General features: G+C 41.8%; 4 protein-coding genes across 4 annotated transcripts, besides 15 other annotated features; 3 read left to right on the top strand and 1 right to left on the bottom strand.

Moving 5' to 3' along the window:
• Positions 1 to 122: 122 nt before the first annotated feature.
• ACLA_039200 (WKF domain-containing protein) lies at positions 123 to 1,409 on the top strand (the record flags this gene model as incomplete). The annotated part of the gene is made up of 1 exon (XM_001271130.1): positions 123 to 1,409. One exon carries the CDS (start codon positions 123 to 125, stop codon positions 1,407 to 1,409), a length of 1,287 nt encoding a protein of 428 aa, XP_001271131.1.
• Positions 141 to 167: a microsatellite.
• Positions 296 to 324: a microsatellite.
• Positions 514 to 566: a microsatellite.
• Positions 515 to 566: a microsatellite.
• Positions 1,410 to 1,950: 541 nt separating the features above from the next.
• On the top strand, positions 1,951 to 3,040 carry prs2 (proteasome core particle subunit alpha 1; the record flags this gene model as incomplete). The annotated part of the gene is made up of 5 exons (XM_001271129.1): positions 1,951 to 1,957; positions 2,030 to 2,092; positions 2,218 to 2,312; positions 2,373 to 2,585; positions 2,654 to 3,040. 5 exons carry the CDS (start codon positions 1,951 to 1,953, stop codon positions 3,038 to 3,040), a joined length of 765 nt encoding a protein of 254 aa, XP_001271130.1.
• Positions 3,041 to 3,141: 101 nt separating this feature from the next.
• Positions 3,142 to 3,169: a microsatellite.
• Positions 3,143 to 3,169: a microsatellite.
• A 661-nt stretch (positions 3,170 to 3,830) lies between these two features.
• Positions 3,831 to 3,874: a microsatellite.
• A 34-nt stretch (positions 3,875 to 3,908) lies between these two features.
• Positions 3,909 to 3,931: a microsatellite.
• A 669-nt stretch (positions 3,932 to 4,600) lies between these two features.
• Positions 4,601 to 4,631: a microsatellite.
• Positions 4,602 to 4,631: a microsatellite.
• A 225-nt stretch (positions 4,632 to 4,856) lies between these two features.
• ACLA_039180 (uncharacterized protein) lies at positions 4,857 to 5,610 on the top strand (the record flags this gene model as incomplete). Its single annotated transcript, XM_001271128.1, has 4 exons — positions 4,857 to 4,869; positions 4,940 to 5,174; positions 5,244 to 5,409; positions 5,482 to 5,610. The coding sequence occupies 4 exons, from the start codon at positions 4,857 to 4,859 to the stop codon at positions 5,608 to 5,610; spliced, it is 543 nt and encodes a 180-aa protein (XP_001271129.1).
• Positions 5,611 to 5,887: 277 nt separating this feature from the next.
• Positions 5,888 to 5,912: a microsatellite.
• An 829-nt stretch (positions 5,913 to 6,741) lies between these two features.
• Positions 6,742 to 6,774: a microsatellite.
• A 7,594-nt stretch (positions 6,775 to 14,368) lies between these two features.
• Positions 14,369 to 14,423: a microsatellite.
• Positions 14,370 to 14,431: a microsatellite.
• A 2,611-nt stretch (positions 14,432 to 17,042) lies between these two features.
• Positions 17,043 to 17,063: a microsatellite.
• Positions 17,064 to 22,367: 5,304 nt separating this feature from the next.
• ACLA_039170 (uncharacterized protein) lies at positions 22,368 to 24,172 on the bottom strand (the record flags this gene model as incomplete). The annotated part of the gene is made up of 6 exons (XM_001271127.1): positions 22,368 to 22,612; positions 22,825 to 23,121; positions 23,263 to 23,311; positions 23,396 to 23,644; positions 23,690 to 23,933; positions 23,985 to 24,172. The coding sequence occupies 6 exons, from the start codon at positions 24,170 to 24,172 to the stop codon at positions 22,368 to 22,370; spliced, it is 1,272 nt and encodes a 423-aa protein (XP_001271128.1).
• Between the last annotated feature and the right edge of the window lies 1 nt (position 24,173).

Here is a 24,173-nt window from a genome sequence, read left to right as displayed (position 1 = left end):
ATTTCACCCCCCCAGAAACACATATTTCTATGCTCGATTGAGTCGCACCTTTGCCTAATTGATCACCCTCCGAAACTTTATTAGCCTCGCATTCCTCCAGACCCGAAAAACCCACCGACACAATGTCGAGCGAGGAAGCAAAGAAGAAGACGAAGAAGAAGGAGAAGTCGGGCGTCAAAGCCAAGCACGCGAAGAACGCAGAGCAAAATGACAGTGAGCCGGTAGTCAGCGCCGAGGCGGGCGCGATGAAGCCAAAGGAGAAGAAGAGCAAGAGCAAGAGCAAGAAGAGGCGCCTGGAGGAGGAGGAGGAGGAGGATGGGGAGGGAAAGGCTGCTCCTGTCGGGGAAGCAAAGGGGGAGGGAAACGGGGCGGCTGAGCAGCAGGAGCGCTCACGGAAGAAGAAGCGCGTGTCGTTTTCTGCGGAGACGGTGGTGCGGGAGGTGGAGGATGTTCTGCCGGTTGTGGCTGAAGAGGAGGAGGAAGGGGATGCGGATGGGGAGGCGGATGATAATGAGAAGAAGAAGAAGAGGAAGAAGGAGAAGAAGGAGAAGAGGAAAGAGAAGAAGGCGGCGACGACGGAGACGGCCGGGGAGGGAACTGGCTCTGATGCGGCAAAGGTCCATGAGTCTCCTCTCCTCTCGTATCTCAATCTGTACCACAAGCACCGCGCCGCGTGGAAGTTCCAGAAGAACCGCGAGACGCATCTTTTCAAGCACATCCTGTCGCTGGACCAGGTCCCCGCGGAGTACAACGCTGCGCTGCTTGCCTATCTCCGGGGCCTCAAGAGCGAGGGCGCGAAGGAGCGGCTGCGCCAGATGGCGGAGGAGGTTGTGAAGGCCGAGGCGGAAGAGAGCGCGGCTGAGGGACAGGACGAGGAGACGGAGGAGAAGGCCTCGCCGGATATGACGGGCTACAACCAGGTGGTGGAGGAGCTTCGGAAGCGTTTGTCCCAGGGCAGGGAGGATATAGAGGGCCTTGAGATGCCGGAGCAGCTGGAGGGGGATAATCTGAAAAAGCTCCAGAGGCGGCTACGTGCGGAGCTCGTGTTTTTCGCAGTCACGGCCAAGCTGTTCTATCCTGAGAAGGCGAAGAAGCGTGGGCCTAGCACCCAGGCGCCGCCTGTTAAGAAGAAGAAGAAGAACCGGACGGCCTTCATCGAGATCTCGAGCAGCAGCGAGAGCGACAGTGATAGTGACGGCGACAGCAAGAAAGTCACTAAGAAACCCGCCAAGAAAGCTGTGAAGTCGAAGAAGGAGAGCTCTAGCTCTAGCGATTCCTCGACAGACACGAGCAGTGATAGCGATGGCGACAACAACAGCCGCAAGAAGAAAGCTACGAAGAAGAAGAACGAAAGCTCTAGTGAGAGTTCCAGCGATTCATCGACGGACTCTAGCAGCGACAGCGATTGAAAGGAGACTTGTCTACTAGGGCTTACAATTCGTTAATCTGTATTCTGCTTAGGTGCATGGGTCTGAGCCTGCCGTCTACGCCATTGAGATCACATTGATGCACGCGGGAGGATGTCGGAAGCTTCTTCTGAATAGCATTCTTTGCCTGTGGATTGTATATAAACAAAAGCTTGATACTTGGGTTGGGTATATACGGAGTTCCTGCTTAAATAATTATGTTGAAGACCAAGGGAGCGAATACTTCCGAGCATATTTTGATATCGGTAGATTGTTGCGGCCATGAACAAACCACTCCTGTCTCCTACAGAAGGATACTTGGTTGCGAGGATGTGTAGAGAAGGCGGTGACAGCGGAGCTTACTCAATTGGGCCCTGAAGCTTGGAGCTTCGGCCAGGCACCTCCAAGCACGCGTCAGTTGAAGACTCTCAGTCTATCATCCTTCAATCTTCCTCGCTTCTATCCTAAATTCTGCTTTACCCTCTGCACTTATCTCCTTTACGTCTGTTCTTTTGTTTCAGGGTTAATTTTGACAGCAGCAATCATGTCTGGTATGCTCCTTGGCTGATTATCCAACCGGACCCCATGACTTCATCAAGAAGCTGACATCCTCTTCTGAGCAGGGAGCGCGGGATACGATAGGCACATTACCATCTTCTCAGACCAGGGTCGTCTGTACCAAGTCGGTATGTACAGGTACCTCTACAAAATTCCTGCCATCGCCCGTGCTGGTCGCAGCACTTCATCCCAACTGTCGGGAATGCCGCACACATCATCAACGATGGACTAACATCTACATCGCTGAACCCAGAATATGCCTTCAAGGCCATCACAGCTGCTAACATCACCTCCATCGGCGTGAGAGGGAAGAACTGCGCCGTGGTATTGTCTCAGAAGAAAGTTGCCGTAAGTCCGCTCACCGTACTGGACAGGGATATGACAGCTGTCTGATTGATCGTTTTGAAGGATAAATTGATCGACCCATCCTCCGTTTCGCACATCTTCCGGCTTTCCCCCACCGTCGGTTGTGTCATGACCGGATCGATTGCCGATGCCAGAGCATCTGTCGACCGTGCCCGCGGCGAGGCGGCTGAATTCCGATACAAATATGGCTACGAGATGCCTTGTGACGTTCTTGCGAAGAGACTGGCCAATATCAACCAGGTCTACACACAGAGGGTGAGTTTATATTTGGATCCCTTTCGGTGATTGAGAGGGCAGTAGGCTAAGCGAGATCACTAAACCAGGCTTACATGCGTCCGCTCGGAGTTGCGATGACCTTGATCTCCGTCGACTCAGAGAATGGCCCACAGCTGTACAAATGCGACCCTGCTGGATACTATGTTGGATACAAGGCCACTGCCTCCGGTCCTAAACAGCAGGAGGCACTCAATTACTTGGAGAAGAAGTTGAAGAACAAGGATTACGCTGAGGGCAGCTGGGAGGAGGTTGTGGAGCTGGGCATCACGGCCCTGAGCAATGTGCTGAGCGTCGACTTCAAGAAGCACGAATTGGAGATTGGCATCGTCGGTGGTCCCCGAGCGGATGGCCAGGAAGGGACGGATATTGCATTCCGTGCCCTGACGGAGGAGGAGATCGACGAGCGGCTACAGGCCATCAGCGAGAAGGACTAATTTACTGGCGGGAAGGTATCCATGTTCTTAGATGCAGACGACATAGCAATGCCACTTCTTTGACGTTCAATGCGCTGATCTCACCCCATCCTGGTTGCGAGTTTTTTTTTTTTTTTTTTTTTTTTTTTTGGGAAGGTCTGAACCTCGGATGTTTCCGTGATCTAACCAAGGCAATTTCACCATTGTTTATCCGGTTGGTCCTCCACAACAGTGGCAATTCCTGGGGATGGAGACGTCGGCTCTGATATAAGACTTCCGTAATTTGAGAGGCTTGAGGGAAGCGAAAGAGGTGCAGATTGCTGCTGCAAGTACCAGGGGGTGGGGATAAACAGGCATACCCTTTGGGCTTCGGTTGACATAATGCGACGTCAGGGATTAGACCTGAGAGTAGAAAACCTTGACAAGAGGATCACTACGATCTAGGGTTCGTCGCAAGGGGGTCGGGTTTGGGACGTCGTCGACGACGTGGTGGAAATCCGAACGCCTCATGGGATTCCCAAGACGAATTCGCCACATGTGGATACGCAAGTTCAGGTCTTTCTCAGGCCTCAGGCACTAAGGGTTTCCCACTTTCAGCTGTGGTTTCGCTGCTGCAGCCCGGACTTGTGGCTGAGCTGTGTGGCTTTAGCGCCGACTGTTCGTTCTATCGTCTCTCGTCGATTAATTTAGACTTGGATTATTATTGATCGCTTTAACGTGTCGTGTCAGACTCAAGAACGAGACAATCAGGAACCAGACTCTCTTTGTTCTATTTTGCTCCATCCCTGCCTTGACGTGAAAATCATGTAGATATTATTATTATTATTCTCCTTCTTATTCTTATTGTTATTCTTACATTGATTCCTAATCAGTGGCGTGGCGGAGGAGACAGCAGCAGCAGCAGCAGCAGCATCCAGCTGGAATGGTCTGCGGGAGGTTGTTTGACAAGTGGTCTCGCGTCGACTCTATCGGATATAGCGCCATTAGTGATTGTTCTCGAGGGACACTGCTAAGTAGTAAGTCTGTTGTATAGTGTATACTCGACTGCTTGTCTCCACTCTCCACCCAAAATATGATGCATATTTGCATAGACCAAGTTGATACCGTTAACCGAGATCTATTGTGGATCACCATTCCGCTGACTCGGTTTTGTGGCACATGAAAAGATGCATCAATTCAACATCCGACCATTCAGTATCGGGCTTAGTGGCTGTCTTTTTTCTTTTTAGTTTTCCTTTTCTGTTCTTTTGCCCTGAAGCTTTGCTGTATGTTGAGTTCTTCGCCGAAGAGTCGCTGCTGCTTACCTTAGTCTCGCGCTTAGGTCTGGGGCACTCGTTTCCCAACTCTCGCTAGTAGTCGTTGATAGTGTACGGCAGAAGAGGGACGGACTTCTGCGTGGTATGGATACATGGCTATCCATGGATCCTTTGCTTGCTCTAGATCCACCATGATTGTCAGAACCCAGCTGTGCTTACGAGCTGTGATGTCTTGACTGTCCATCACCGGTAGCCATTGGTGCAGCCAGCCACGACTCAGGATTGAGTTCTCCTTGTGTAGAGCTTCTCCTCATGTCGTGTGTCCTATTTTATTTTATTTTATTTTATTTTCTTTTGTGTCCAGCTATACACTGACAGAGCTGGGATAGTCGAAGGACTTGCTCTATGGTGATTAAGCTTAAAAGGATAGCCCGCCCTCAACCATGGGATGGATCAGACAATGAAACCAACCTGATCACGAATCGTTGTTGTCTTCTGCTACCTGGGATCGGATCAGTCTATTGCTGTCTTCCTTTCGTCTCTCCGACGATTCTCTACGGTACTCGTCCGACAAAGTAGCAATGGCTGATGGACGTAAGTCGCACCGTCCCCGACACTGATCAGCAGCAAGCGATATGATGCTAACGGGCGTCCCATGGCATAGTCAACCAAGCCCGCGCCTTGAGGGTAGCGGAGATTATCAATGATTATCGTACACTTCTCATCCACATTCCTCAACAGAATGTCGATGCATCGCCGGACGATGTTTCGGAAGAGGGCTACGCGGTGCTGAGGGAGTGCATGGCTGCAGCGCAGTCTCTCCTGTCAGCCAACTACAACATGAACGCGGTACCAGCGCACTCGAGCAGTGCTGAGACGGAAAAGGCAGAGTTGCGACGGTATGTCTCCCACGCGTCCCCTTCCTCCCCCCCAGAAAGGTTGACACCCTCGTACTGACATATTGCTAGGGTCATCCTCGATGCTAGTGCCCGCCGATTTCAGGCGCATATGATTTACCTTCGTGCTGCTGCTGCCAAGCGCTGGGCGATCCATCGTCAGAATACGTTGCGTGGTCAGAGACCTGCATCGCAGCATGCGAGCCAACTAAAAGCGGTGAGCAACGCATTTCGACAGGTGAGACACTTGATAATCTCGCTACTTTTACTTTGCGTCATTCCACAAGACATGCACTGACGGATTGACTAGGAGCTCCAACAGGTGACTGATGCGCATGTCGTTGCTGACCTTCGGGCAGCCGATGTCCGGGCAGGCCACTGGCTCGACGACGACCCGTCGCTAAGCGCAATTCTTGCCTGTATCCGGTCACGCTCGTGAGGGTTCATGGTACTGCTCTCGGATTTTGGATTCTCTATGGATATGTTGGTGGCCGGGTTCCGGATGCACTTTTTTTCTTTTCTCTCTCTCTCTCTCTACTGTTTGAATAATATGGGGGCTAGTTGTGGCATGATGCGTTGCCCTCTACAGAACGGCGCGGGTCGCTTACTCTGTAGTGGGACACAAAAGAGCATATGGGGATTCTTCCATCTATCTGTTTTTCTTACTTGTCCATCTGGCTATGATATCCTGTGAGTGGTTGTTTTGTACGTGTATCTTTTCTTTTTTTTTTTTTTTTTTTTCGGGTTTAGATGCGGTTGAATCTGAGGGTTTCCTTATTTTGTTGTTTGGATACACCAGGGGGATTCCCTGTTTCAGTCTGAATGTCGCATTGACTTGGAGATGAAACGGTCTAGACTCTAGAGTATGTTCTCACATCAAGTAAGTCAGAGATTTGACTGTGATGGATGAACAGCTGCTTGACCTGGTTCTAGACGCTCCAAGCACTCACTATATTTCTATCTATACCCACCACTCAATTGATTGATTGATTGATGGAAAACCCCACGGACGTAATCACCTCATCAAGATCATCTTTACAGATCTTAGTAGTGCACTAGCCACAAGCATAAGATACATTATCAGCGTGGAATAGAGTTCTGACTTTAACATCGTCAGTAGTATCCTCTTCTGGGATCGTGAAGTAAGGTAGTGGAGAGGAATGTCCGTCGTCACTCGTCAGTAGTACTACTATGGAGTAGATATCCGACGAGTAGTACTCCGTAGGCAGTAGATAGATACAGTAGTCAGTAACACATCCCAGCTGAAATACTGTGGAGCTTTCATTTACCCACAGAGTACTACTTTGCATGCGATCTGATCTACTTCTAATTTATTATTAATACTTATTCCATGCACCAAGATCAAAAATTAAGCAGATACGCAATGTACGTTTGGTGCGTTTCGCCCCAAATCCGACCCTCCAAACTAGGCCGATGTGGCCGTGCAAAGGGTCCTGCAGTAGTTTGGCGCCATTGAGGCCAATCGGTGGTGATCGTCTGTGGGTTTGTGGTGGAAGTTCAGCTGGCGACGTTCGGGATGGAGATACCCACACGGATTCCTTCAGTTAACTATTATTATTGTTATTGTTTTATTATTATTATTCTCGTAGAAAGGGAACAGAATCTTTCGAATTCGATGGGTTGGAGCGAGGATGTCTTGCTTTTTTTTCCATGTGTGACCCTGGCTGAGCCAGCCCACGAGGCAATCCTGATCATAGGTATTATTGTCCTTGCTCCTTGGTATCCTGGAATGTGCATGGCCACGTTGTAGATGCAACATCCTTCCTTCTCTTCGTTTTTTTTTTTTTGAATTTTTTTGAATTTTGTCTTTCTGGAATCGACCATTTAGAGAAGAGGATCGAGTAAGGAATTTATGCTGGGCTGATGAATCAGATCATAGGATATGGGATGAAAAAGTCCGGGGTTTCGTCTCATCTTGTGGATACCTTCATTTTGTCTCTCATGTTGATTCTTCCTGCGTGTGATCTTCTTATTATGTTGGTGATTGTTCTCTATATACACTACGGAATGGTTGAGTATAGGTCGCCTCGAGTGATCGAGTCTTGGGTTTGCTCGATACTACCCGACAACCGTCCCGTGGATTTCCCAACTGCAACCCACGGCCTCATGATGGATCTTGAGATCTGGTCCGAGTGTATCTCGACCGTCTCTCCCAAGTCTTCAGATCCCGCTATTGAACAACACTGTATGTGAGAGCAGAGGGCACCCGACACCTCTGGCTGTTGCACAATACCCGTCTTCCCTCTGTTCTGTTCTCATGATAGTGACGGATCGACTGGGCTGAACCAAGTGGGGTACACGTGAGGCTATATTTTGTTGCTTCTCCAGACAACAAGCGAGAAAGGACTGAAATAGTTACTATTGAACAGGGATTTCTGCGGAACGGCATCGACTTTCCATTTCCAGAAAAGGTTTAGGTTACCGCCGCTTTTCGCTCTGGGATCAGCCGGGGATCGTGGCATGAGCACGCCCAGTGCGTGTGCTGATCTCACGGAGCAGTCCGGACGTAATCAGTAGCAAGTCCTGACCGCCCGGAGCAGGCGTACTCGGCCACAACTGCCCAGAAAATTCAGCCAAATAAAGCTACTTCCGCCAAGCCGGTCTGCGCCACCAAACAGAGTCAGTGGCCCTCGAAATAATTACGCTCATGGCAATGCAAACGCTGTAATTATCTACTATTTCTACTTGGACCAATTGCTAGGATGCTGTGAAGGCAGTGGAATAATGTCAGTTGCCACAGCCACTGATATAAATGGCCCCGTATGGTTGTGTTTAGTGTGCTAGGATACAATATCCCTAAACCGAGCCTTTTCAGTTCACTGACTTACATTGAAAGGTAGGAGTCCTTAATGAAGGCAGAAGCCACGGCAGTGGCCCTGCCTAGACCATGCATATCTTATAGTATTAAATCCCAACCACAGCAGCCTAACATGGAAATTACACTAGTAGAGGAGATGGCCCTGTAAGTAAACTTAATTAATTTTATATAGTCTCACATAAGGTTAACTACACAAGGTACTTTATATCATCAAGGTATGCATTCTAATAAATAGAAATAGGTTAGTATAAAACACTATGCTGCATTAACCCTATATATATTCTAGTATTATAATAATATAATCTAACTTTCAGAACTGTACATACCTATTCTGCAGTTATAGCAATAGTTAAGGAAGGATAGTCTTTTCACAGCTGAGTTTATTCTATTCTAACCATAAAGTTAGTGAGGGGCTAACTACTCTAGTGGGGTTAGTTAGGTACCCTACTACCTTACTAATTCTACTGCTTAATAAAGACACTAGTCTAGGAAGTAATGTGAGAGAGCAGCTATCTATATATAGAGTATAAGTCTAACTAATTCCTAACTCTATAATAGAAAATCATTATCACCTTAATATTTAGAGATAAATCTAAGCTGCTTATCCACCCTGAGGCTGAATTACTTAAAAGGTACCCAGAATAAAGAATAAGCCTAGATATTTTATGGACTGTAATACCTATGAATAAGGGAGAGTATATAAAAATAGACTATTACTACCTAATCATCCCCATGAGAATAAAGTTCCCTGATAATGTGCTTATTCTATAATAGCATCTAAAGGACAGGCTGCTAGCATGCCTATATTATTCTGTAAAATATCTAAAAGCACTATATCAGAGGGTGCTAAATGTTAATAACCATTATTAACTTTATAAAGAAGGATGTTAAATTTTAAATAGTAGCCACTATAGGAAAAATCCCCCTAAGTGAGAACCTTAAGGTTAGGAAGGCCATTAGTGCTAAATGCCTACTCTGCAAATCTGAGAATATTGCTAGATCCATACAGCAGGTCTGGCTAGTTAGATTCTATGATGCTATAATAATCAGTCTTCTATAAGATGAAGTAAGCTTATCATCACCATATTTAAAATTATAGATAGGGCCAGAAGACTAGCTAGACTAATTTATTAATCTATTCAGGACCACCCCACTCACCTAAATATATAAGAGTCTGTATGAGGGTCTGCACTATGCTTTATATAACTAGGTGATCTTATATCTCTAGTTAGCTATTATAGTATAAGATGCACGCACTAGCATGTACTAATTTATTAGGTGGTATAGATAATCTAAAGTAAGTTAATTATTTTACTTATAGTACATCTTCTAAGTAGCTGGGCTAAGGTATACCTCTATTAATCAGATATTAGCTGCCTCTATTAATGAGATGATGCATAACTAATAACTTTAAATAAGTATAAGTAGAGATTGCATATATAAGAGAATCCTAGTCAAAGGGCTCTAGGAGCATAAGATAGAGCACCTCTAAGTAGTATATATACTAAATAAATTTATAAATAATCTATATTAAGCACACATGTGCAGGCCTTTAAAGACTATTAATATCTAGGGAAAGTTTAAGCTCCCTTAACTTTAGTATTTTCCCAGAGGTGAGTACCTGTTATAATAATTTAAGTAACCCTGGGCAGTTCTGCAGTTCTAAAGACTTAATACATACTATATTAAAGGAATGTAGTATTTAGGCACTAGTATAGTAAAATAAGACACCTAATAAATAAAGGTGTTTAAGAGACTGGAAAAGAACCCCTTTATCTTTAGGTGTGATGTCCAGCACATTCTAGGTGAAAAAATTATTAGGTATACTCTGGGAGCTCTATTAGTAGAACCTATTAGCCTAGATCTTCATCACACAGTCCTAGTTTATAAGGTTAAGCATGAGTGAAGAGATCTGATGACTAAGGGTTCTGAAATAGTCCTTAACAGACTTAAAATTACTATATCTATTTAGCCCTCTCCATGCGAGTACTTTCAGATCTTTAAACTAAATAAGGTTAATATAATTACTTGAGCTGTACTTGCTATCAGTGATGAGGGTAATTAATTTTATTTTTTTCTGGCTCCTAAGAGGAGAAAGCTTATCACTAGATAGTAGAGCTTTAGGGATATATGTACTAAGTTCCTACCTAAGGTTAAGTAAGTAGTTAGCTAAAGAAAAGAAGCATAGCTCTAACCTAAAGCTTTATAGCTAGTTATTATATAATAGCAGTGAATTAAGAGACTTCATTAACCTAAGAAAAGAGTCTATATGGGCACTCTATACAGGTTATTATATAAGAGTATAGGTTAGATATAGGAAAGGAATTAACCCTTTACTCACCTTAGGCAACTCCTTATTAGGATGCTCATCATCTATATCTTTATGATCTATCTACTTATAGAATGTATCATCCTTATCTATAGGAACTTTAGTAATATCTTAGTCATCACTATAGAGGTGTATACAGCGCAAGACTACTTACTTATGGATTAGAATGCTTAAGCCTAGCTCTTATATATAGATGCTGTATTTCCTTGGTATTACTTCTAGTGTAGTAGCTAGTTTTTCTAATAATATTTCTATTACAGATAGGATAACCAACTAATAGAGATGAGGGATAGTGTAATTATAGAGATAAGAGCAAACTTTAGTTAGATATTTTAAGTCCCTATAGTTTCTAATCTTCAAGGATAAGCATGTGAGGCATAGTTTTGAGGTATAGTAACTTACTTAGCTAAATATTATATCTAAGATTTCTGCTGGAAGCTTATCCAGTATTTTAATGGTGATGCTTCACGCCTACCCTCTTAAAATCAGAACATTAGGTTTAGGAATAATAATAAATATATAGATACCAGGTAAGTACACTGAAGAATAGGGGTTATGATTTTATAAGTAAGAATTTAGAGAAGATGATATTAGTAGATTAAGCTGCTTCATCTGTGGATTATAGGTGTTATTAGGCTAGCTATTAGTTGGACCTAGCTGAGGTGAAACACTGTGGTTAGGTAAAAGTTTTAGTGTGAAAAAGCCACTATTAGTGAACTATACAGTATAATATTATTCTGCTTACCAAGGTGGAGAACATAACAATGCTACTCTATAGATACTTCTCTCACATTGTTATTTAAGTACCTATCTGAGGATATATTATTTTTTAACCAGTTGCCAGAGGATGTATAGGTCTTTTAAAAAGAAATTTAGCTTTCCTCTATGCTTATTACTAACTTAATTATACATTATCACATCAGAGTATAACCCATGTTAAAAGCATTACTACATTAAGGGAAGGGACACAAGGTCTCCATCTCTATAGGCTACTTCCTTCTCTGCACTGAAGTTAAGAAAACATATTATTATCCTATCTATTACACTAAATATTATTCCTTAGATAAAATCAGAATATGCTGATAACTCCTATATTACTATCACACCTACTTATTATTTATCTTGCCTTTCCCTTCTTTGGAGCAGTGCTTGACAATCCAGGGGTGATAGATGACTTTCTCTAAGGGAAGTCTCTGGTCTGTATTAAGGATAAGAAGCTTAAATATTCTTAGTAGTTATTTTAGCTATTAAAGAGAGCTTAGTAACTTACCTTTTTAATAAGGTCCCTTACCTTATAGCTAATAAATAAAGGAACCATTATGTCACCCTTTGCTATCCTCCTTTATATCATAACAAGCATATCCTTAAATAATGCTTTCCTAACCAGGAACTCATATAGCAGGACACCTAGAGACCATATATCCGCCTTTTAATCATAAGGTTTATCAGACTTCCGTGGGTTAACCATCTCCAGGGGTAGGTAGTCTAATATTCTGTATTGTGTATGCCTATAACCACTAGGCGTGTGGATACTCTAACCAAAGTCTGATATCTTTAGCTCTCCATGAATCCTAATAAGGATATTTTCAGGCTTAATATCCTAGTGAATAACATGCTTATAATGCAGATATAATAGAGTATTCACTATTTATATAATATACTGTGCAGATTTCCACTCAGGGAAATAATCCTCTCTCTATAAATATTTATATAATTCCTCTTTGCTGGCATACTCCAGTATTAAGATTATTTATTTACTATTATAAAAGTGACCAAAGAGCTAAAGGATATTTAGATGCTATAAGTTGCTCTAGATTTCAATCTTATATGCCACCTGTTTTTCAACCCTACCTTATTAGATTTTACTTTTATAGAGGATCTTTAATATGCACATGAAGCTAGTGCTTCACTCATAAGTAAGATATACTTATCTAAACTTTCCCTTACCTAACAGCTTACTAACTTTAAACATGCCTAAGTGGAATATCCTTAGCAAGGGTTATTTTATAAGCTTCTTAGGGTGCTATTCCCCTTTAACCATAGTGTTTAATACTTGTGATAGGACAGTAAGAGGTTACTATAATTATAATAGGGATTATCTGTTTTTTAGTTAGGCCACTTGGGAGTGAACTAGGCTTTAGATTATATATTTTACTTTAATAACAGGAGTAGCAAGCTACTTCTCTTTATTAGTGGTTGAATCTAGTTCTTGTAACACTGCAATAGAGAGGGGGTGCCAGGTTTATAAGGGAGACTATGTATCTCTAGCTAGAGATATTAGTAAAGGCTTTAGGGCGTGCTTATAATAAGCAGACTTAGACATCTTAGGTGGCTGAGTTTTATTTAATAGATGTGAACTAGAAGTAGCACCCTAGTTTCTCCTAATTACTATAATACTAATACTGGCCATAGGGGCATTTAATAAGTACTCACTTTAGCACTTTAGTATAGTTTATCACTATGTCACCCATTACTCTTATTAATAATAGCTAAGTGCCTAAAGCAAGCCTTAAGTGCTATAGTAATCATGGTGAATTTATTATATGCTGATATTAGGACTAAGGAAGATAGATAGTAGCTAATAATAATAAGGCTTAAGGTGTTGTGGGCACTTCATTAGGAAGAGTAGAAAATCTAGAAGAGACTAAAATATAAGGTGAAGGGAGTGATGAGTAAGATAAGTCTTTTTAATATACTAGTAAATATTATTAGCAGGAGAGCATTAATATTACTATGATAACTAACCACATACAGTAATATAGTAGGTTAGTATGCTACCCCATATATTTCACATTGTGGTTTAAACAAATAATTAAGGAGACTTGGAGGTAGTAGGGAATTAACTAATACAAAAGAAAGTAGTAATCATAACCCTTTTATAGACTAACCTATTAGCCACCCATTAGTTAGTAACCTACTTATCCTTTAGCTCATCCTGGCATTAATACCTTGTCACCTCTGTCAGCTGTTAGTTCAGGTTAGTTATAGTGGAGTGTTAGCTAACCAACTCTGGTTTAATATAAGTTAGCCTAGACATATAAATGTCATATATTTAAACCCAGCCAGTAATTATTAATCTTTTTTATTTTCACATTGTGGCCTGTTATGTAATAACCATATATCTAGATGCCAGCAATAAGTGGTTGCTTATGTGGCCCATTCTTTCATATATATTCATTAATATGTTTTGAGCCTTTTTATTACTAAATACCTTCTATTATATTTATTATATTTACTATCTAAGAGCACGCCAGCCATCACACCTTAGTCCAAGAATAAGAACTACTCTTTACCTATAAAGCTTAGGAATGATACTTCTTAATTAAGTAAGAGAAGAAGAGCATTAATAGTTTAGATACTTATTAGGCCTTCTAATCTACACAGTTACTATTAAGATTAGGCAACTACTCTGTAGGTTTCTAAGAGATAACTAAGCTAGGTCAGGGAAGTTAGAAGTAGATAGTAATAGAAGAGAAGTAAAAGAGGTAGAGTTATATACCCTAGTCTAAGAGTATAGTTATAGCATCACATATAATAAATCCTATTTTACCCCTGTGATCCTCTGTAATCTTATATTTAGTTCTATAAGCTAGCCATTATATAGGTAGGGTCATATAATACTTAGAGCTAATAGGCCCGCATCTAAACAGGGGTAAGTTAATGAACCTAGATTATCCTACTATAAGTTTCCCTAGTCTTGTTATACATAGTGCCTTTTAAGTTTTAACTATAGCAAAGATGCATAAATCATGCATATATATTTAATACCTAGGCAACTATAGCTAAAAGTCTATCTTTAGTGTGCTTTACTTTCTTATAGCTAATTAGGCTAATATAGTGTCAGAGCACAGATAGTCCCAGGGCACTTACTTTTAATGCTGTGATTAGCATATTATATATACTGTAGTCAGACTACATCTTAATTAAATAAAAGGCGGCAATCTTAGCTCCCATAGATCTTATGTTTCTTATTTTTTATTACTATCATTATATAACAGGCATTATCCCCAAGCTCACTAGCTGAGACCAGTAATGTGATGTAATGTAATGTAACATGATGTAATATAATATAATATAATATAATCTGAATAAGACTTTAGAGCTATTATAGAGGATAGCAAAGGTATAAAGATCCTTAAAAAGTCATATAGGTCTCTATCTATTAATATTTCTATCTTCTATACTCACAGACTTATTTACCTTAAAAAACCCTTCCCTAGTGGCAACAGAGCTCTACAACCCTTCTGTCTATAATAGAGTCCCCTTACTTTATAAGGCTAGACAAACTTTTAACTCTAAGAATAGGAAAAGCCTGATTAATACTAGATTCCATGAACTCTTTCTTTAATATAAGGTAGACAGGGTTTTCAGCCTCTCTCTCCTTTATTATTATTTTAACCTTAATCCTGGCAAACTATTAATTAAATACTGCAGCACTTCTGTTCCTTAGGAAGAGACTCTAGAAAAGACCTCCCTATATATATAGCTAAGTAACTAGGCTTTAGGGGAAGATGGCAATTTCCACCTATTTAAGTTCTATTACTTAATAGACAGTATAGACAACACTAACATGCCTATTAAACCCCAGCACCTTTCATTCATTAAGTCTTTTAAGAGGCTTCTCCATAAAGAGAATGCAGTCAGCCTATTTAGTCTCTACAAATATCTAGGTGATGACTATAAGAGCTATATTAAAATCACTAAAGATTATGCTAATATAAACTTAGATCTAGATGATGTATAACCTCTAAACCTCCTATAATATTAAAAGCTAATGGTATAAAGTATCTAAAGGATATAAATACTTACACTACTGCCTGGTTCTTCTCTCTATAGCTCTAGGGAAGATGCACCTATATATATGCCTAAGACACTACAGGCTACTCAGATTAGCATAAAGGTCACATTACAACTAGATAACATATTACAGGTAGTATGATTAGACAAGAAGGTCTTTATTATATATTATAGGTTTCAGTTAAAATAGAGAGTAGATCCATTCTGTCCATATTATATAGTAACTACTAAATATAATTTTGTTTCCTGCTTTGGCATTACCATAGGGTGTAAAGAAATATTATTATCTCTAGTAGTCTAGTTAGCTTAGCTTTTATTCAGATTACTTATGATTAACTATTAGTTATTATACTTAATAGAAGTATTATTCATGGCATCACAGATCCTAGTTACTAATAAGCATGTATTATAACTTTTAACCTCTGCTAAGCCACATGTAGAGCTGCCCCCCTAAGACTCCTTCTTACTATTAGAAAGATTAATAAATATTAGACCAGTTATAATATCTCATCCTACTCATGTATATATGACTCTTCCAACTTCTACTCATCTATTTTCCCTGCAAGATAGGGCAGGTCTTATTACCTTATATCTATTTATTAACTTAATTACTATACCTTAGAACAGGCCTATACTGTGAGGTATTCTGCATGTATCTCTCCTTTATACTATTCTGAGGCTCTCATGTACTCTATTTTATAAGAGGGTAAGATAGTATAAGTTATTAGTCTCTGTAACTATAGACTACTAATGTATTATTCTCAGCTGAACATATTAATCCCTAAGGGAGAGGATGGAAATAAGTTAAGACTGCAGCATAAAAGCAGGATGTTATGCTACTCCATATTATTAAGGTATACTAACATTCTCTAAGTAACTATAGCTGCTGTCTATATATATTAGATATACTGCTAAGAGCTCCCTAGAAGTAGAATACCATCTAGTATATCCAGGGAATATTATAAAAGATCCTTTAGTGCCTTAATAATCTTCACCTTAAATACTAAGTTATTCATACTGGTTCTTTTACTCTTCTTAGAGAAAATGATAGAACAGACCATCTTTAGGATATTAAACCAGATAACATGAGTGTTAGGGCAGCAGTTTATTTAATACTAAACCATGCTACTAGGGATGTGTGTAAAGACCCTTATCCATAGAATATTTACTTTAACACCACACTATACCCTTCTTTTAAAACAACCATGGACTGCCTCACAGGGTGATTAATATTATATATATTACTAACTTTTAAAAGTCCTTATATAGGCACAGGTCTTTATTTCAAGACATTATTATCTAAGGCCAAAGGTGACAATAAGTGAATAGTTATAAACTATATAAACTAAATTATAAAATAGTGCCCAGAGGAGCAGGCCATAGTAAATCAGCTGCTAGAAGACCCATGGCTTTTATTTAATAAAGAGAGAGATGACACACGCAGATAGGATGGATGACTATAGCTCAGCAATTAAGGGAGGGCTATTCCACACTTAACATCTATAGTATCATGGGGCTAATAATATTAATATCTGTGTATAGTAATTCTAAATAAGTAATAGGCTACTTATAACATTAAGAGAAAAGGAGTAAAGATAAAGATCTAGAGTTAAATACTATAACTAGGACACACCCTATTAGGTTAAAGGGTAACTTCACTAGCTCTTACAGGAGCACCTAGAGTCCTTAAGATATGTAGATAAACCATTATTAGCCTTAACATAGCTTCTATAAGCAACTGGTGTCTTTTTATTCTAAGCATGAATATATATATTAGGCAGGTTCATTTCAGAGTCCTAAAAGCAGGCGCTTTCAATATAGGCTATTTGCATACAGATCAGAAATGTCATATATTCTTATATCTATTGTATTATGAGGGTTTGTAGGGAGCGTCTAAGATTATGTATAGTTAGTTAGTTAGTTAGTTCATTCCATAGGCTGACCTCTTGCCCATCATGGCAATATACAGGTAGTTAATACCAGACAGAAGAGGGAAAGAGTAATCCCCCCCAGAGAGTAAAGGCTTAAATATTAGATAGCATAGCTTCCACTCCATAGTTAACATGGTGTGTAATCCCTAATAGAACTTATATTTAGTCTTAAAGAATAGCTAATGCACCCCTATAGTGTCATAGCTAGCATTACTATTTTAAGATTAGCCAGAGCCTAATCTTACTTATATATATATGGGTGCTATTATCTTAAGTATGTTTCTATATACTATTCTTAAGATCCTATACTTAAGCAGACTGCATCATACATCACTTAATTAGAAGTAGCACTCTTAGCACAGGTTCATCCCAGCATAATAGGTATCAACATGTTATAGGGCCTCATGGCCATCTTAGCTATATTAATAGAAGGGCTTCTGCTCAATGACTAAATAATAATTCTAACCTTATCTATTAATTTATATCCTAGATATATAAGGCTTTTAAAACCAGTACATCTCCTCATAATCACAACTGCAAGCAGGGCTAATAGAAATATAGATAACCTAGGTATACTTAACTTAGGCAGAAGATCTCCTCCCTAGTCTATACAGTAAGATATATCCCTTCTGTAGTTATTTTTGCCTATGCAGAGATTTTTATACATTATATATAGTAAGCACTTTTCTTTAATCCTCCCTGGTGATAGCATCTAGTGCTATATATTCCCATTACCTTCAGAGTATTACTACTACAGGCAGACTAGAAATTATAGTGCCTATGTGTGTCTATCATTCCCTTACATAGAAGTAACTATCTAACTCCCCTTAGATAGATTATAATCGATATACTATGATTATGGAGGCCCGAAACTGTGAAATGTGGTCAATGTGGTTGTCTCTGCGGAATGAGAGCAGCCGGCAGCGAATCTCTTGATACGGCAACACCTGGATAGGGAAACAATGAGACCGCAGAATGAAATGCTTTGTTTTTCTAGATTCTAATGTAGGGGAAATACCGCATGTAGTCTTCATACAGGTAGTGGATGCATGCTCATACTCGGTCAAAGTTCAAAGTCTAAGCACCGGATGACTTGTGGGCGGCGGGTATCACAATGCCATCAATGAAGTATGTATAAACTGCACTAAGACACGTGATTAGTAATAGGCACCAGCCAGTCGCATCGAAGAGATATTCCAATTCAATCTACAAGTTGCATAAAAAGACCGGTAGCCATAACGCGAGATCGTGTGGTGCTTTAGAGCGCGACAGACGGACTATATGACAACTACTCAAGCAAATGATTCAGAAGCACATTTCTCATGAAAGGATATGACGTTACTTTAATCTCAACCAAGCAGACATCAAACTCTATTTGGCGTTCATGGAAGCTAATATATGAACCCAAAATAAGCCATGCCTCCGATCAGTCAACATTCCATCTGGGCTGTCTGAGTTTTCCATGCCTCAATAAACGGTCTCTGGTTATCGCACATGGACTTTATACAGTAGCTTCCAAACACATATTGTACATGAAGACGCCCGAGTCTTAAGCTTATGCCCTAACTACCGCTATAAGAGCGACATCATTAGCCCGCAGGAAACGTACTTTCGATTCGTTCAACACAATCTCAAGCCCCAAAAGAAGCTGTTGTGTAAGAGATAGTGTATGGCCGAGGAAGCGGTGTATCCCATTCCTTCCCGCAGTTGACAATAGATACCATCAAATAAACACTTGAAAATCTGCGAGAGACGGTATAGGAAAGTCATGTTCGACATGAAACCCATCCCTCTCTTTGCCAGTCTCGACAAGAAACCTAAGGTGACATCAGCTTCGCATCTCTATTTACGAACTTCAAGGCTTCTCACTCTTCAAAAAGCCGTAGTGCGCGATCGTACCGATACTCTCGTCGTTCGTTTCTTCTCTCTAGATGGACGCAGCGGCTGCGCAATGCGGAGCTGGTTGAGTTAACCGGTGAATGCATTCCTGCTAGACGCTTTTGCGAAGGGCGTGTTTCGATAGAGGGTAGTGTAATAACAAAGAAAAGCTCAGAATCGACTCAATATTCATTGACATGTTTCAAGTAGGACATGCTCCGCTTTTTAACAAGTCGGCTGACGGCAAACCAGTGCACGGTTTCTTCCGCTGGATGTATTTATCCGAACCTGTGTGACGTGCCGAATATGGACGCTGCCGAAGCTGTATGGCTATTTGGGATTCAATCAATTGGCTGGTTATCCTAGGCCCTGCATGAAGTTGCCGCTCTTTGCTCAAATGCCAGACCTATCTCCTTTGGCTAGGGCTGCTGCATTAGACAAGATACTCCATACGAATTTCAGGGAAGAGCTGGGATTTTTCTGCCTCCTTTCTCTGGATTCAAGTTGGAAGTATACATTTCCTGTAGCAGTCTCTGTACTCCACTAAACGACACGTTAGTATGTATGCCAGGTTCCATTGCCTACTACTGAATTAAGCGCATGAAATTCCCAATGCATGATGCCGTCTGACCCCATAGAGAGGCTAGAGATATACGGAATGTAAGCACAGAGCTTCTGATGCTAAAATTATAGCCAAATTGACTATATACATTAACCAATGTCGCTTAGTCCTTAGCCTTAGCCCTTGCCACTGGGCCACCGATCCTGTGTGATCGTGCTGCACGTGTCGTCGCAACAAGTCTTGCGTACACCAGTCACAGGAGATCTCACCAAAAATCTTGTTTGCTGGGCAGGGGCTGATTCAGAGACTCAGCAAGGATGCGTATACGTACCGTCGCCAGCCCCCATGCAACTTGGCCCTTCGGAGGTCGAGCACATCTTATCCGAGATGCGACCGTTCATGCTAAGGTGGATAGTAGCGCTTGCATAGTTCAAGTCTGGCCTCTCTTTTAGGCTATACTGACAGACTCGCGGGAATCATTGCCCCTTCTGTCAATTGGTTCCGTCTCAGAGAAAAGACGCGGTTCGATCAAAAGGGGATCAAAAGCTTTAGCTGTCGAAACAAACTTGGTACCAATGCTTGGTCCCTGCATGAACACAGAAGTTACACAGATAGACTTAGCGTAGGGCATATCGCCGGGCTCTGGTGCGGCCAACTCTTCTCTCCGGCCTGGCTCATATCGGTTAGGGCTGAGCAAAAGCTCTCGATTGGGAAGATCTGGACTCGATTGTTGGGTGTGACGATACAGTTTACATTAAAAGAAGAACATGGCAGACGCTGGACGCGCAGCAGCTAGTAGGGAGGATGGATTCCTCATCTATTATCCAACAGTTTGCTGTTTTAGCCTCAAGGAAAAGATGTTCGGTAAGCCATGCAATGTCTACTGTACATAAGGTGAAAACTAATTGTTATTATATTATACAGTGCAATATGCGGTCACTTGTCTTGTCAATGTTGAGTGGTCAAAAAGGGTGCGCTATGTTTCCAACAGTAGAAGACCTGTCTTTGAAGATTCAGCAGCGCAAGATACATCATAACATGGAACTAGGCCATTCTGGATTATAGTTAACACACAACCTTGTAGAAACAATGGATTTGTTTGTCTTTTTTCTTTTCAAATCAGCCTTGACCTGGTCGAATGTCGAGGTGAGGGTCGTATGAGCAACCACTGCTTTCGAAGGGAAATGGCAGACTGGTTAGGGAACTGCTTTTGGAACATTGGCGCTACTGAATTGAGTGTACCCAATTTCTGCATGAGCGACTTCAGCAAGGTGTCCTCTTCCTGGCTGTAGGTTCTTGCTTTGGCAGATGAGGTGTGTAGGTCTGTTCCCCTATGATAGGACCTACTTAGAGCCCTGGTTCGGGCCCTTGTAATGGGCCCTGTAAAGTTCACAGCCTTCCTCTTGCTTTGGATGGTATGTATATTGGCAGCCTGCTGCACCATGTGGGAATAGTTAATTGCCGGTCTGGATTCGTAGGTTGTCGGGGCAGTATCTGACCGGCTGAGCCGCGTTGATGACGTTGTGTGATCAGTGAGAATATTATTGGCTTGTAAGTAAGCAATGTCTTGGCAATTAATTTCCCTCTGTGTAGGGTTTGCCAGGGGTGTTTGATGGGAAATATTGCTCTCTGCTAGTTCACCAACGCAGTGACTTTCTCCATACTTGCCAGGATCACAGGTACAGTGCACCTCATTTCATTGCACTGATTGGTACATGATGAAGGGGGTAGATTATAAGATCTGTGGGTTGATAGGGATTGCACTCAGAGTGGGACAGGCTGCTGAATGGCTTGAGCAAGTGCTTGTATCATCCATCAGTCCTGGGAGGTTAACTGAGGCTGATTGAGAAAGATTATCATCCTGGGATATAGCACGCATAATGATGCTTGGACATTGGTTGGCCACTTGTCCTGACAAGCTGTGTGTATTGATCATCCTGATCTTTCTTCTTAGTTACTGTAGGTGTCATAGCTCTTAGCTGTGTTAAAGGGGGTTCCTAAATTTTGAATGTTAACCCCTTATCACCTTGTAATGGCTTCAACGCGATTTTTTGATGTTTGTGGGGTCCTTTCAGCTCTATAGGCTGCTTTCTGTCTGAGGTTGATGTCTCATCTAGGGAAGAGGAGGATCATTTGTAATTCTTCCCGGGCTGCAGTCAGATATTTTTATGATAATGGTGTGCACCATGAAGATGCCGATGGTAGTCCATCTCATCAGTGGCGGTGTGGCTACATGACGGGTTAACACACTTTGATGGCCACATTTTCAGTTGAATGTGATCCTCTAGATGTTCTCTCAGTTTAGGGCTTTTATTGAAAGCCCTCATCCTGCAGGCTGCTGGCTTTGTGTCATCCCAGATATATTTAATATAATATCTAATGTGTATGATAGTATGGCGGTACACTATCACCTCATAGTGCTAACTTGTCATTGATGGAAGGTGACCTTGATAATGTTCCTTAAACTTATTGCTCCTCCTATCATGGAAGGTAAAGCACTCCCAGTAATACTTTACATGTTGAAGCGGAAATATGATTGCTCTGTCTGGGCCTTGGCAATCTGTCATGTATTAGTAAGGGAGCAATTCATGGGATTAGAAAGGGTTGCTTATATGTTTAAGTCTTTATTGCAACTTGTAACTGGACACTGGCCTTTTACAGGCTCTTCTCCTGGATGATATACTATGGAAAAGTCATGGAGACATTGGGTATAAAGATCCCTTACCACACTTGCTTTCTCATGAAAAGAAAGTGGCTCATTGGACGACATGATTGCCGCCAAGCGGCCTAACTTAGGCATAAGCTTGCATAGAGCCTGTTTTTCTGCCACCGGGTTAATATGATCAGGACGTTCTCGGCCTCAAGTTAGAATTTTCCAGTCACGTCGCCCCTGCACCCATAGAGTGTGATAATCCTGTAATGCTTTGGAATAGAGCTTTCGCCTAATGACACTACGGTCTTGCTGTAACTTTTTGATGTCATCAGGTGACCGCGCATTTTTGATCTCCCGGTCTTTGGTAACTAAATCTGGGTGCTTGTTGATCTTCTGTTCCTCTTCCATAGGCAGCTGATGAGGAAGGCCGTTCTCATGGTATTGTTTGTAGCCTTAGAAATATTCAAGGTGAGTATGATCTGTGGGCCTACGCCTTAATGTGTTGACCACATCTACACTGGAATAGTTGGCAAGGTAGTTGTCTCTATAGATCTTCTTAGAGCCATGTGTAAGTACCTGTGCTATAAGAGTGGAGGCATATTTAGCTGCACAGGTCTTTAGCTGGGCTCAGAAAGAGATGGGACAAAATGGAGGGGTCACCAACCTGCAACTGCCTTCCCTAGCTTGCGGCGCATAGCATGTACCGTGGCTGTAATGAAAAAGCTAATCCAGGTCAAAATTTTGCGGAGGTCTGATTGATACTTCTCCTTTACCAATGGATCTTCACTGACCCCTTTGGCTGTGACGCTTCTAACGATACATCGGTCTCTTGCCTCATCCTTCCATGAGAGCACTAGCTCATTCTCCCCTTCCGGGATTCTTTGCTCGAAAACTTCTTCCGGATAAGTGAATCCCCAGAGCGCGCCATCTGCAAGAGCCAGCGCTAGGATATACAGTGCCCCTGAGTAAATGGGCTCATCACAGTCCCAGATAGCGGTTCCGAACCTGTCATAGTAAGCATTTGGGCAGATTTAGAGGGCAGAAGCAGATGGGATGGGCCGTATACATCGTATTTTCCGGGTCTTTATTACCCTTGACAAACCGTTGGTCAAGTCGCCATCCAATTCTTCAAGGATCATCTGCGGTGACATCTGCGGTGCGGAACAATACAAGTTGAATATCCTGGCTACAGTCAGTATCCGAAGCTTAAGACATGGGTATAATATATTCCGCACTTTGTAACGAAGCCCCCGTTCGAATTTATCCTCTGATGCAGGAGTAAGAGCAGACACTCTGGCAGCCGAGCATAGAAACTGAAGAGTTATGAAGTGAAATTGAACACGATATCTCCCAGGCATAAAAAAGGCATCATCAGTGCCCCAAAAAGCAACAATAGCACGCTCAAAACTTTTAAGCTGGAAGTTATATCGTGGTTTCTTGATTGCTGAGATGTATCCATCGTCAACCAAGTCATTCCCAATGAACTGTTGTGGTCAGGACACTGTTTGGTTAAAGGGAGGGGGGCTTACGCTATAAAGCTCGGATGCATCATTGGAAGGTATCTCATTCCCAGTTGCGAGAAAGAAACCAGGAACGAAGTTATGAGCCCCATTCAAGATCGAGTCTCTAGTAGGTCTTCCATTCGGAGCAATTTTGCCCTTGGTAGATGAAATCCACCAGCGAATGAACTCTTTAAGCTCCTCCAACGTCGGCACTGGATGTCCCTCGCCAACCTTGTAGTCATTTGGCAAGCCCTTTTCCTCTTGAAGAAATCTAACAGATCACAATGAGAATGGCCCAAAGTCGAGGACGGTAAAACCTTACTCTTCGTATTTGCGAACATAGCCCTTGGATACCTCTCGTTGTTTTCTCGACGCTCTTTTCCTCGTGCGCTGGGAATCTTCCTGTCTATGGTCTTCGGGATTGTATCCACGTTGTTGACGACGCTCACGGCGATCTTGTCGTCTTTTCTCTTCTTGCTTGGCCTTCCATTCGGGAGAGCGTTTAGCCATT

The sequence above is a fragment of the Aspergillus clavatus genome, genomic scaffold (genome assembly GCF_000002715.2).
Source record: "Aspergillus clavatus NRRL 1 1099423829802 genomic scaffold, whole genome shotgun sequence".
Lineage (NCBI taxonomy): Eukaryota > Fungi > Ascomycota > Eurotiomycetes > Eurotiales > Aspergillaceae > Aspergillus > Aspergillus clavatus.
The sequence above is the reverse complement of the archived record's forward strand: the minus strand, read 5'-3'. Positions and strand labels throughout refer to the sequence as shown.